This window comes from Rhinatrema bivittatum, chromosome 3 (assembly GCF_901001135.1).
Source record: "Rhinatrema bivittatum chromosome 3, aRhiBiv1.1, whole genome shotgun sequence".
NCBI classification, from domain to species: Eukaryota; Metazoa; Chordata; class Amphibia; order Gymnophiona; family Rhinatrematidae; genus Rhinatrema; species Rhinatrema bivittatum.
The window spans coordinates 509,048,233-509,063,009 of record NC_042617.1 but is presented as its reverse complement, the minus strand read 5'-3'; the positions used below and the strand labels follow the sequence as shown (position 1 = coordinate 509,063,009).

Here is a 14,777-nt window from a genome sequence, read left to right as displayed (position 1 = left end):
CTTATCTTTACTCCTTCTGAAGGAGATAAAGAATATACTGATTACAGAAGATTCTACAGTTTCAAATGGAAGAGGTTCTTGGCTTGCTGTGGGACCAGCCAATTGTTCCCTTGTCCGTGTGGCCCAAGGCATTAACTTCAGTATATGTTCTTGCTTTTATCCTCCGGTTTTAACATTTCTTTAATCAAGGTTCATCTCATCACCATTGTAGCATATCACCAGCAGGTAGGAGAGGCTCCAAATTTTCTCCACTTTTTAGTTTCAAAATTCACAAAAAGTGTGTGGTATGTTAAACCTCTGGTCAGTGAATAATCTAGTGCCTTGGGACTTCAACATAATGCTAGCTCTAATCATAGAAACTCCTTTCGAACCTCTCAAGTCAGTGGACTTGAAATATCTCACCTGGAAAATTGTTTCTTTTTGCTGTCCCTTTGGCACCAAGAGTGAGTGAATTACAGGCTCTGGTTTCCTATTCATCATATCTGTAGTTTTTCCCAATAGAGTTGTTCTAAAGACTCACTCTAAGTTCCTTCCAAAGGTGGTATCTGCATTCTCCAAGGACAAGCAGGATGGTAATCCTCACACATGGGTGACATCATTGGATGGAACCCGTCATGGAAAAATTGTCAAAGTTTCTAGAACTTTAACTGAGCCTCACTGAGCATGCTCAGCATGTATTATACCACGAGTCCATGTGGGATCCCCTTCAGTTTCTTCTTTTCTGCAGAGCCTGTCATATCGCGGTCGGGTGAGAGCCTCACTTTTTCTCAAATTTTTGGCCTTCTGGCTTGTTTTTGGAAAACTTTGTTTTTGCGATAAATTTTCTTTGCTGCCTTACGTGATCGCGGGGTTCCCCCTGTTCTCTCTTTAGCATCCTAGACAGGGTTTTCGATGATTATTGGTAAGTTTATTTTCGCATCGATACCCCCAGGGCGGCAATGCATTCAGTGCCCGTCGCTGCCATTGATTTTGTTCTTGTTTCCCTTTTATTTCATACCGACATTTCCACCTCTAGATTTAAGCAATGCCCCTGAGCATGAGGACCATGTCTATCACGGATCTCCATGATAGATGTGTTCGCTGCCTTGTGACATCACATGACGTCTGGGGTTGTAGCAAATGCTCCAAGATGCCTACCAGCTCTATATGAGCTAGAGTATGCAGGACATCTGGAAGCAGGTGCATAATGTTGCCAAGAAACTATCTCTGCAGTAAGCAAGAAACACTCCTGTTGCTGGTGTATAAGGGCCTGCAGTGCAGAAAACATGAGGTCCACTTGACCTACGATGTTTTTGAAATGGCATCGAGTGTCTCTGCTGCTGGAATCGGCACCTGCAGTCATGCATAGCTGTGGGTCTTGGATCTCAGATCAGAGATGCAGAAGTGACTCGCTGACATGTCGTGCATTGGAGAGAATCTCTTTGGAGACAAAATCAAGGATGAGGTGACCCAAATCTGGGACCACCATGCGACTCTTAAGCAGCTTTTGCCAGTACTCCAGACCTGTCCTCCTCATCTAGGAGATCAGTCATATTAGGAGGAAGTCCTTCTTCCATCTGAAGAGGTAGTATCCTCCACCCCCTCGCTCCCGTCTACACCAGAGCTGTCAGAGCTGTCCCTGGCACCTCGGTTAACTCCAGGGACAGGGTTTTGCATAGCTCAGTTGCCAATATACAGAGCGATGGAGCTGCTAGTTGGGGGCAGGCTGTGGTTCTTCAAGAACCAGTAGCCCAGTCTAACTTAAGACCAATGGTTTCTGTCCATCATCTGCCAAGTGTACCGACTGAATATTGGATGCCCCTCCAAATTGCCCCCGAGCCCATTTTGGGGCATGGTAGCACATCAGGAGGTACTACTAACAGAGTTCTCCTTCAGTAGCTAGAGCGGTTGAACCCATTCAACCAGGGCAAAGAGGGCAGGGATTTTACTCTCTGTACTTCTTGATACCAAAGAAAACAGGAGGACTCCGTCCCATTTACATCGTAAATGTAAGGGCCTTGAACAAAGTAATTAAAAAAAGAAACATTCAAGATGGTTTCCCTGAGCACCTTGATACCCTTCTTGCAAAAAGGGGACTGGCTATGCTCCCTTGAGTTGAAGGACATGTACACTCACATTGAGGTCTTCCCAGGTCACCAAAAGTATCTCCAGTTCATAGTGGGAAAACAGCACTTCCAGTATCACATGCTGATGTTTGAGCTCGTGTTGGCCCCACACGTCTTTACAAAATGTCTGGGCCGTGGTGATGCTGCACCTTCGCAGACACCAGGCTCATGATTTTCCATATCTGGATGATTGGCTGGTCAAGAGCACTTCGCGGGCTGGGGCCGCCAGATCCATGCGCTTGACCATCCAGGTGTTGGAGACACTAGGGTTCATCGTTAACTAACCCAAGCCATCTCAGTCCTTCACCTCAATTGGACTTTATTGGAGTCTAGCTAGACACTGCTGAGGCCAAGGCCTTCGTGCCTCGACAAAGGGCCATCAACCTGATGGTCATCGTGGTAAAGATTCAACAGAGCCAGCAGGTGTCAGCCTGGCACATCAGTTCATGTCACTCCTTTGGCACATTTATATATGCAAAAGGCCCAATGGACCCTGAGATCAGTGTCGCCAGGCCACACAGAACCTCCAGGTTCACATCCAAGTCATCTCGTCTCTCCAAGACCCTTTTTCCTGGTGGTGGGTAATTTCAAATCTGGAACAGGGTATCTCCTTTCAAAGTCCTCCTACCCAAATTGTCCTAACCACGTATGCATCCATCCTCGGTTGGGGAGCTCATGTAGATGGGCTCAGCACTGAGGATCTCTGGTCCACCCAGGAACGTCTCTGTTAAATCAATTTCCTGGAGCTCTAGGCAATCAAATACATGCTCTGCGCTTTCAGATATAGGCTGTCCAACAAAGTTGTCCTGATCCAAACCAACAATCGAGTAAACAATGTGGTATGTCAACAAGAAGGGAGGTACAGGATCGCACCTCCTGGACCCAGGAAGTGGTTCAGATGTATTCATGGACCCTATCCCATGGGATTGTGCTCAGGGCTATAAACCTGGCCGGAACAGAGAATGTGATAGTGGATAGAGTGAGTTGTGCCTTCAGACTCCAAGAATGGTGTCTGGACCAAGAGGTCGCAAATCGGATCTTTCTCTTCTGGGGAAGCCCAGATGTGGGTCTCTTTGCAGCAAGTTGGAACAGATAGGTTCCTAATTTCTGCTCCCTGTACAGGTTACGTGGCAAACCAGCCTCAGATGCCCTCGCCTGGCACTGGGGTGAGGGTCTTCTGTACACAAATCCTCCAGTTCCACTGGTAACGAAGACTCTTGAAGCTTCAAGAGGACACAGGGTCTTTGATCCTTATAGCTCCTTATTGGCTGAGGCAGGTCTGGCTTCCATTCCTGTGGGAGTTGTCCATCTGGAAACCGATCAGTCTGGGGACCTCCCCAGAATTCATCATGCAAGATCAAGCAAGGTTGCGACATCCCAACCTCCAGGCCCTGTCACTCACAGTCTGGATGTTGAGAAGTTAATATTGCAACTGCTTGATCTCTTGGAAGGTGTGTCTCTGGTCCTGGTGGTTTCTAGAAAGCAGAAGGCCCCAGATCCTTTCTCCTGTTCTACACAAAAACTGCTTGATTACCTTCAACGCCTTTCAGGAGCTGACTTGAAGACCATCTCTGTCAGAGTTCATCTGAGTGCAATTGGCGCATACCACCATGGTGTAGATGGTACTCCTACCTCTGTGCAGTCTATAGTTATACATTTCATGGGGGGGCCTACTTCAGTTGAAGACTCCCATAAGGCCTCCCGCTATGTTTTGGGAACTCAACGTGGTGTTGGCTCAGCTGACAAAAGCTCCATTTGAGCCGCTGCGCTCCTGTGACCTGAAGTACTCACCTGAAAGGGTCAGCGAGCAATAGGCCTTAGTGGCTTATCCTCCTTACACTGTTTTTTCATGACAGGTTGATCTTACATTCGCATCCTAAGTTCATGCCTAAAGTGATGATAGACTTCCATATTACCAGTCCATCATCCTACCAACATTCTTTCCCAGGCCTCATTCATACCAGGCACCAAGGTGAACAAATCTTGTACAGAATGGACTGCAGAACAGCCGTTGCCTTCTATATGGAGTGGACAGAAGTCCTTAAGGCAATCCATGCAACTGTTTGTTTTTTTTAACAGAAAAAAGTTAAGCATCGTTGTTGCTAAACAGACACTTTCTAATTAGCTAGCAGACTGCTTTTCCTTCTGTTATGCCCAGGTAGGACTACATCTTGGGGGCCATATCAAGGCTCACTCTGTTCGGGCAATGGCAGCATCTGTGGCCCACTTGCGAGCAGTTCCCATGGAGGAGATTTACAGAGCTGCGACATGGAGTTTTCTCCACACATTCACATCACATTAATGTCTGGATAGGGATAGCCGAAGCAACAATAGGTTTGTCCAATCTGTCCTTCAGAAATTGTTTGAGGTGTTTCCTTGCCTAGGGCCCGTTCTTTGTGCTCAGGCTGCCCCCCCCCCCCCAATTACCAGCAAAACCTGTTGTTGTGAGTGTTGGCACCTAATTTTGGTGTTTTGTTTGTCCTCTTTATTGTTGAGAAGCAGCTTGTAGCTAGAGATTCACCCATGTGTGAGGGATAACATCATGCTTGCCCTCAGAAAAAGCAGAGTTGCTTACCTGTAACAGGTCTTCTCACAGGACAGCAAGATGTTAGTCTTCATGAAACCTGCCTACCACACTTTGAAATAAGTTTTCTGTGCCGGACTCCATCTGATGATGTCACCCATGTGTGAGGATTAACATCCTGTTGTCCTCTGAGAACGCCTGTTACAGGTAAGCAACTCTGCTTTCCACGTTAATCAAACGTTCGTGCTGCCTACTTTATTTCTGAGAATGAGTGTGTACTCAGAGCACGGGTTCTGCACTGCTTTGACTGCAGTAGAGTCCTAGTATTTGAGGAATCAGCCTCCCCATAAAACTTCTTAATGGTTTATGTCCTTTGCTATCAATAAATTGTAAATGAAAATCTCCAAACAACTTTGTCCAGTTGGTTGGTGGATTGTATAGCACACTGTTACATGCTGGCTGGCTTATAGATTAGACTTTCAAAGCTTGTCAAGTGAGAGCCATGGTGACTTCAGCGACTCATCTGAGAGCCACTTCCATTGAAGGTATATGCAAAGCTGCTTCTTGGATGTCAACTCTCACCTTTATCTCCCACTGCTGTCTCAACAACATGTCTTGAAAGGATGGTAACTTTGGACAAGCAGTTTTGCAAAGTCTGTCCACACAATAGTTCACTCTACTGATTGGGCCTGTATTGCCTGTACCTGTAGTTGCTTCACAGTGCAACCCTAAGCTTGGGCCCCTCCCTCCTCCTCTCCATGCATAATAACTGATTAATGCCTCCTTGTCGATGGAAAAAAACAAATTTGCATACAGGGTTCTCCGTAGACAGCAGGATGAATCAGCCATACTTAATAGCTGCCCACCTCCCTGGAGAGTTGACTACATCACTAAAGCTTAAGCTCTGAAAGAGACTGAGGGGCTCATCAGGCAATGTGCACATGGGAACTCCCGCGCATGCCCAGTAAGACTTTTACTGAAGTTTGAGAGTTAAGCCCACGTCAGCACCATTGGACATTGTCACCCATGTGCTATGGCCGATTCATCCTGCTTTCTATGGAGAGCTTTGATTACAGATAATCAAATTTGCTTTCCTTGTACAAATAGTCTTGCTGTCAGAATATTCACATTAAATATTTCAGTTTTATTTGCATATGAATGATTCTATTTTGTGGCTCTTTTACATATTGTAGTCCAAGGCAAAGATTGGCATTTTCCACCTCTCAGCCAAACTCGGTACTGTTCACTTTCCTTTCATCACTTCAAATATGAATGGAGATTACCCTTAGAGATCAGTGTGACTAACTGATTAACTCAATTTCTTACCACTGGCTTTGCTATTGTTTGTTGTTGTTGGTTTTTTTTTTTTTTTGCCATGTTGTAATAGTGCTAAAGGGGGTGGAGTACTTCTTATCTATTGAGAGAACCTCCCTATTTGCCAAAATAATGGGCCAGAATGCTTGCTTGTTGAAATTTCAAGGCATAGAACCTATTGGGATTTTAGTAATTCCTATAGCACCATGTGATGATATGAATTCTTTACTGGAAGTTTTTAATGATTGGATATTGCAATATATATTCAGATGATGCTTTTGAGGGTCCTGTTCAGTATTTTATTAATGTGATGAATGCCCTGAGTTTAGTAAGAACATGCCATACTGGGTCAGACCAAGGGTCTTTCAAGCCCAGCATCCTGTTTCCAACAGTGGCCAATCCAGGCCATAAGAACCTGGCAAGTACCCAAAAACTAAGTCTATCCCATGTTACTGTTGCTAGTAATAGCAGTGGCTATTTTCTAAGTCAATTTAATTAATAGCAGGTAATGGACTTCTCCTCCAAGAGCTTATCCAATCCTTTTTTAAACACAGCTACACTAACTGCACAAGATTTTGTTGTTAATGCTTCTACCCATTCTGCTGGACAAGTTTTGGACTTATTTATTCTAACCTTAAAATTTTAGGCTTGGAAATGTCTTCAACCAGTTGGTCAGTTCATTTTCTTAAGCAATTTAATTTGAAATGATGCACTGTTAAAATGACTCAAAAATAGAATTTTCTGAAGTAACGCCTCAGGAGATTGTCTAAAGAAATTTGTCTTTGAATCATCAGCTAAGCCAACAGGGACATAGAATGGTGAGATCTTAAAAGCTTTTGATTCTGATGCTCCTATTTAAATACCACTTATTATCTCTAAGAAAATGTACACCATGGTAGACTGCCAAATTAAGGCACTAAAACAGCAAGGACAATATATTGAATGGTAATGGAAATAAATCCCTTCTAATAAAGCCAAAAAGTTCTGTAAAATCCATCACTAGCAATATAAGCAGGCTATTGGAATAACGAAACAAAATTATTTTTCAAAGCTATTGATAGATTCTTCAGATCAGCCCAAAGAACCTTTTAAGTTAATGTCTGATTTGACTCTCCCAGTTTCCTTGTGCTTTCACAGATCAGACCTCAGTGGCTGACTGTGATAGATTTACAGACTTCTTTGTGTTTAAAATTGCAAAGTTATGTACACATCTGGACTTGAGCAATTCCTAGAATCATAGAAATATCAGCAGGAAAAGACCATAAGGCCTACCTAGACTGTCCATCCATACCACCTCCTCAGCTTTACACCCACAAATACTCTGCTTACTGTTCCCTGTTTAAGGCCCATTCTTTAACATCCTTGCAGGTAGACCTTTTGTTAGGTGCTTCTAGATTCATAGCATGTCTTTTGGACCCATGTCCTATATAGTTATTAAAAGAATGTTGACCTTTTTTCATCAATCCAGTTACTTAGATTATTAATTCCTCCTTTCAGGAGAGTTGTTTTCTAGCTGCTTTGAAAAATACAGTGGTATGTTCACAGATGGAAACTTCAAGGTTGATTTCTTTAAGTTGGAAAATTACCATCCTGTATCAAATATTCTGCTTTTGGATAAGCTCATTCAGAGAGCAATTCCCTTAACAATTGCAATAGTTTCTTTATGCAAATATGATTCTTGATCTGTTACAAGTGGGGTTTAGGCCTGTGTAAAGCTTAGCAGCAGTATTATTAGCTTTGGTGAATGGTTTGAGGAAAGAACTTGACCAGGGTTATGAATCTCTTCTTCTCTTGCTTGATGATTCAGCAGAATTAAAAGAAATAGGGATAAATGGCCTGGCTCGGGACTGCTTAGCTTCATTACAATCTGATAAGATATGACAGGTCAGTCTTGCAAATTGCTTTTCTTACCCATGACAGCTAACGGCTGGCATCCCCCAGAGTCTATCTTCAATCATTAGGTGACCTTATCCCCAGCTGTAGTGCAAGATATTTTATCGATGCCAGTAATGTACAATTGTGTATCTCCTAGGGTAAAGAGTGAACCCAATGCAAAAACTCAGTTAAACCTATGTCTTGAAACAATTTCAGCTTTGTCTAAAACTGTCTAATACTTAACCCATAGAAGACCAAGGTTCTATAAGTTAGGACACGCAGATTTACAGCTCCACCTGCTCTGATTCTATTAGACAGGGGCATACTGATGTCGAATGCATAAATGAGGAGCTTGGAAATTATTTTAGCTGATACTCTATATATAGAAACATAGAAATGACTGCAGAAGAAGACCAAACGGCCCATCCAGTCTGTCCAGCAAGTTTCACACTTTTTTTTTATCTCATACTTATCTGTTACTCTTGGCTTAGTAACCATTTGGTTCTATTTCCCTTCCACCCCCATCATTAATGTAGAGAGCAGTGTTGAAGCTGCATATAAGTGAAATGTCTAGCTTAATTAGTTATGGGTAGTAACCGCCGCAATAAGCAAGCTACACTCATGCTTATTTGTTTACCCAGACTATGTAATTCAGTCCTTGTTGATTGTCTGTATATAGATCCACTTTTCTTCATTCCCCCTGCCGTTGAAGCAGAGAGTTGTGCTGGATATGCATGAAGTACCAGACTTTCTCCCCTGCCGTTGAAGCAGAAAGTCTGATACTTCACGCATATCCAGCATAGCTCTCTGCTTCAACGGCAGGGGGAATGAAGAAAAGTGGATCTATATACAGACAATCAACAAGGACTGAATTACATAGTCTGGGTAAACAAATAAGCATGAGTGTAGCTTGCTTATTGCGGCGGTTACTACCCATAACTAATTAAGCTAGACATTTCACTTATATGCAGCTTCAACACTGCTCTCTAATTAATAGCAGGTAATGGACTTCTCCTCCAAGCTAGACATTTCACTTATATGCAGCTTCAACACTGCTCTCTAATTAATGGCAGGGGGAATGAAGAAAAGTGGATCTATATACAGACAGTCAACAAGGATTGAATTACATAGTCTGGGTAAACAAATAAGCATGGGTGTAGCTTGCTTATATGGGCCCTCAGATTGCTGCTATTAACCAACGCAGTTTTTTTTCAGCTGTTACGTATTCACAGGTACGATCATTTTTAGCATCAGATGATCTGACTTCTTCTGCTACCTAATTTGGTGATAATTCGTCTTGATTTTTGTAGCTTTTCATATTCTGGGATACCTTTATCTAGCTTCATAAACTGTTAAAAGTTACAAAACTGTGCAACATGGTTTCTTTCTGGGACCAAAAAGGAAGACAGTATTTCCCCTGTGCTAAAATCAATTCATTGGTTACCTGTATAATCCAGAGTACAATTTAAACTAATTCTGTTTCCTTTTTGAGGATTTGAATAATTTAGCACCCCCTTTTTTTTTTTTTGGCTCAACGCGTCGCTCTGCTCAAGAGGGCTTACTTCAACTCCCTCCTGTTGCTGAGTCAAAACTAGAGGCAACTTGAAGAATTCTTTTTTCTATGTTGCTCCCTATTTATGGAATAGATTGCTAAGGGAATGTTGGTTTGTTGAGAATCTAGGAAAATTTAGAAAAGGGGTTAAGAGCTACTTTTTCAGTCTGGCTTCCTGTGTATCTATACATAGTCATGTTTCCATATGGTTTTATTTATTATATTGGATTCATTTTATAGTTTCTCTGCTTGTTTTATCAGCGGATTTAATAAGGTATAATATTTACCACTTTATTTTATTTGTTATTACCAGGTTATTTTTAGAACTTTGCTTGATGATTTAATTCTGTTATTGTTGATTTATTACTGTAGTTTTTGTACTTCTTGCATTTAAAAGTATTCTAATCCACTGAGCCTTTGGATAAGGCAACAATTATGTCTCATTAAAATTAACTAAAATTAAACTAAATTAAGATATTTCCAAACAGTGGTAGGAGTGATACTTTAAACGCCATACTCTTAGAAATGAAGAGGTCCATGTTCATCTGCTGGCCAGTTAGGAAAATTAGTCGGTAAACTTTTTCAGCTAACTTGCCCCTAGATTAATCAAAATGCTATAATTTCGCATGGACAAAGCCCGTGATAAGAAAAAGGGATGTGGTTATGATAATTAGTGCATGCTGTGATAATTCTCAATCTTACTACTTCGCATAGGTAGTTTACCAAGCACGCGGTAAAGTGTTCGCACCCTAATACTCACGAAGTGCCCAGACAGGCATTTACTCTGGGGGAGGGGGGGAGGAGAGAGAGAGAGACTCTTTGGGGCTGATGCAATAATGTTCGTGGAAAGCAGGCGCTGACTTTTCAGCGCCCACTTTCTTAACGTAAGCATGGCGCCCGCAAGGGGGGCGCCATGCAATATGTAAATTAGGGGGGAGCGCTAGGAAGGAGGCGCAAGGGTCGCTTGCGCGACCTTAGCACTCCTTGTTAATGCGACCCGCAGTGGCTGCCAGTTATGAAGACCGCCAGTAAACTCAGCTTCAGTTTTCGTAACCTGCCTGTCTTTATAAGGCCTTCATAGTAGTGAACTATTTATATCACTATAGGAGAGCCAGCTAGTATCTCTCTCTCTCGCTCTCTCGCCCACTCTCTCGCTCTCAGCCCAAAAATGCCTAAAATACAATTTCCAATCTTTAGTGCTAATTGCATTTCGGGCATTTCGCATAGCTTAACACCAGGCAAAAAAGTGGTCTTATTTCTGGCATTAAAAGCAAGTGTTACGCTATTGCATAGTGCGATAATGCCCCTCATTTTCATTAATCTCGCCCAAACCCCTCCCCATTTCCACCCTTTTGAAAAATTGGGTGAGTTTCCTCACTCCGAAGGCCATCAAAGCTTCACAAGAGAGCACTGTTCTGTTCGTACGTCTCACGTTGAATGTCAAAGTGGCCCCTAACCCCCTACCCCTACACTAATACCTAAACCTCACCTCGAGTGGCTAGGTGGGCCTACCATAGGGATACAATTACCTGTCTAGGGAGCAGGCATGATGGCTAGTCAGTCAGTCTCTCTCTCTCTCTCTCTCTCTCTCGTCTGAGCTCCCTGGGACCATTCACAATGGTCCCCCAGTAGTTGACTTCAGGACATACCACAGGTCTGGCACTTATCACGAAGTCTGAAACTGTTAATGCAATTTGAGCTAACTTAGCTCTTTGCATAGGTAATTAGCACAAATTGTGATAAACTGAATATTAGCATAAAACATGCCCCTTTTGCTATCGCATGCGATACTTATCGCATTTTGATAAATCCAGGTCTAAGTTTGGCACTTAGCCAGATGAATGCTGTAATTTAAAAGTCCCGCTGGTCTGACTGCCCCATCATAGATAGGTAACTTATTTTTCAGCTAAAAACTTATTTGGTTATATCAGGGATGTTCATATGTCTCATGTTGAATGTCAAAGTGGCCCCTAACCCCCTACACTAATACCTAAACCTCGAGTTACTAGGTGGGCCTACCAGAGGGATAGAAATACATATCTAAGGAGAAGGCATTATGGCCAGTCTCTCTTTTTCTCTCTCTCTTCCCCCCTCCCCCCCCCCCCCCCCCCCCCCCCCCCCCCCCCCCCCCCCCCCCCCCCCCCGCGGGGCTGGTGCTCCGGGAGCTTCAACTCTACTAAAACAGGCCTTTCAGGAGACATCGTGAAATGCGATAAAACCTTACCGCCCCATAACGCAAGCTATCGCATGGCTTAATGCTACTGAAAAAGGTGTAGTTAACATCGGCGTTAAGTCTGTGCGATAGCACTTCGCAGACTAGCAAACCCAGCCCACTCCCCGCCCCTAACTCCTCCTGTTTTTCAAATTTGCATCGCACCATACGATATGGTGCTGTCGCATGCGATAAGCCTTTAACGCATGCGAAAACGCCTTAGCACATTTTGATAAATGACCCCCTTAGCCAGACAAACATGCTGAATATGGGCTTCTTAATGTCTATATATAAAGGCTAAAATTAGGGATTGAGAACACTGTTAAATAAGAACTTAAAAGATTTACTTTACTCCTTACAGCATCCCACCACTTTAGATCAGATCTTTCTCCAAGAATAAAATAAAAATGAACATTCCATGATTAAAATATCAGTCAAATTTACACCTGTGGCTGTGCAATTGATTTTTATTTTCTTTATTTTAGCCTTTCCATCCTATGGTGAATCTGGACTGCTCCCGGGATTTCCGTCCTTTCCTCTGTGCTTTGTATGCTCCCATCTGTATGGAGTATGGGCGTGTGACTCTTCCCTGCCGTAGACTGTGCCAGCACGCTTACAGCGAGTGTTACAAACTTATGGAGATGTTTGGTGTTTCTTGGCCTGAGGACATGGAATGCAGTAGGTGAGGAGTTTGATTTCTGCTCTTTTTGTTATGATCACGTGTTTAATATTTTTCAAGATGGCCAAAATCACATTATTTTGTTGGGGTTATTTTTATACATTCTTCACAGTACCAAACCTTAACGTTTTCCATCTTTTATGTCAGAAGAATGAATCAGGACATGCTAAGGGAAGTAAAATTTATGGCTGCCACAAATGACTGCTTCATGGAACAGCTGGTCCTGGAATTGATAAGAGGGAAAGCTCCTCTAGATCTGGTTCTCAGTTGATCACAGGATCTGGTACAAGGAGTGGAGCTGCATGGCAATAATGATCATAACCCAATCAAGTTTGACATTACCATGGGAAGGAGAATAATAAATATAACTACTGCAATAGGATTTAATGTAAAAAAAAACAAAACAAAAAACCCCTAAGTAAAACTATAATAAAATGAGGAAGTTAGGCATCTAAAAGGAGCAGTTGCGAGGTTTAAAAGTCTTAATGAGGCATGGAGTTTGTTTACAAATACTATCTTCAAAGTCCAGATAAAACATATTGCACAATATAAAAAATAAAGACGACTAAATGACTGCCAGCATGGCTAGATGATGCTCTGCAAGATTATTAAAGCCCAAAAGCCATCATTTAAAAATGGCAAACAGGTCCTAATGAGGAAAATAAGAAAGTGCATAAGCACTGGAAATCTGGCTGTAAAATATTAAGATAGACCAAGAGAGAATTTGAGGGGGATACCATCCAAAGAGACAACAAATAACTTTTCCAACTACAACAAAAACCAGAAGCCCGTGGGAGAGTCAATCAGAACATTAGGAGGGAATTTTATACCTCTTAGCATAAGTTACTCCTGGGGGAATTCTGCGCAAAATTTTTAAAATTCTGTGCACAAAAACTTAAAATTCTGCAAAATTCTGCAAACTTTATATTGGTAAAAATAACACATTTTACATGACAGTCCTTAAGTAATTACATTTTAAATTAATACAGAAAAACGTTATTACTTAAAGATGCAAAATTTTAAATATTTTGAGCAGAATTTCCCTAGAAATTCACTGTAAGAGTGCCCCTTCCACTCTCTCTCCCTACTCCCCTGGCCACTTTGCCCTCTCAGGCCCCAACTCCTCCACCTGCCAATATCTCTCCCCTCCATCTTTAGGCTCAACCCCTTCCATTCTATATCCACTCCCAGAGTTTGACCCCGTTCTCAGTACCGTCTCTCCCTCTCTCACACACCTTCTCCCTTTCTCTAGTGCACATACACATACCCTCATACAGGCTCCCTCACTCTCTCGCACACACACGTCCCTCTCTTGCATGCACACTCTCACAAGCTTCCTTTCCCTCTGACGCATACACCCTCACACAGGCTACCTATGTCTCTCTCTCATGCACTCCTTCACACACAGGCTCTCTCACACACCTACACAATCCCTTCACACAGGCCAGCACACTCACATACATAGGATCCTTTTTTCATACACACCAGCTCCCAGTCTCACACACACAAAGACACTCCTTCACAATCTCCTCATATAGGCTCCCTCTCTCTGGCACCCACTTTAATACCCCCCTGCTCTCTCTCGCACCCCCTCCTGATTAGCCTCCCTGGTCTCTCTTACACTCCCCTGCTCTCTCTTTCACCCTCCTGCTCACCCCCCTGCTCTCTGTTTCTTACCCCTCCCCCTTGCTCTCTCTCTCTCTCGCTCTCTCTCTCTCACCCCTCCTCCCTCCTCTCATCCGCCCCCTCCTCTCTCTCATACTCCCTCCCTCCCCCTCCCTCTCTCACACCCTCTTCCCTTCTCTCACAGCCCCCCTCCCCTTCCTCACACACACACACCCATACACATACCTCTACATACATTCATGCTCACCGGGGCCTTCATCTATGCTGCGAGTGGAGTGCGTCCTGAGGCACATGGGGGCCTTCATGTTCGCCACAAAATTTCATGTGCATTTGCGGCACGCCAGGGCTTTCATGTCCACTGTGACCGGCACGCCGGGGGTTTTCATGTTCGACGCTCCAGGGGCCTTTATCTTAGCCATGACAGGCGCACTGGATCCCTTCATCTTCACCGCGAACGATGCACTCCGTTCACAGCATGCTGGGGTCTCTGCCATTTTCCGCGCAGAATTTGGCAATTCTACACAAATTCTGCACTCCACAGTGGCGCAGTATTCCCCCAGGACAAATAAGTACAATGTGAAAGTGTGCACATTCTTTGACTTTGAAAATTACCCCAGGAAAACTACATGTACACATTAACAGTTACTAACTTGTATGGGTAGTTTTCCAGAGAAAAATTTCAAACACAGTTTTGAAAATGCAAATGTTTTCATAGTTTCAAACTTGTCAAATGCAAATTGTCAATAGCTATCCACAGCTAAAGTAGAAAAGCCAGTTTATCTCACCGTTTCTCAGCTGTCAGAAGGGTCACACTCCTGAAAAAGGTCAGGGGATGACTCCTGGGCATGGAAAGAATCCAGCTAGACCTCTGGTAAATAACAGGTTACTCC

At 43.2% G+C, this 14,777-nt stretch overlaps 1 protein-coding gene across 1 annotated transcript in view; it reads left to right on the top strand.

The window, feature by feature from the left end:
* The window catches only part of FZD3 (frizzled class receptor 3), a 184,198-nt gene that overhangs the window by 56,302 nt on the left and 113,119 nt on the right, over positions 1-14,777 (top strand). Inside the window, exon 2 of the mRNA XM_029596170.1 lies at positions 12,068-12,264. Within this exon, the coding sequence (XP_029452030.1) occupies positions 12,068-12,264 (197 nt within the window). The remainder of the gene's footprint in view (positions 1-12,067; positions 12,265-14,777) is intronic.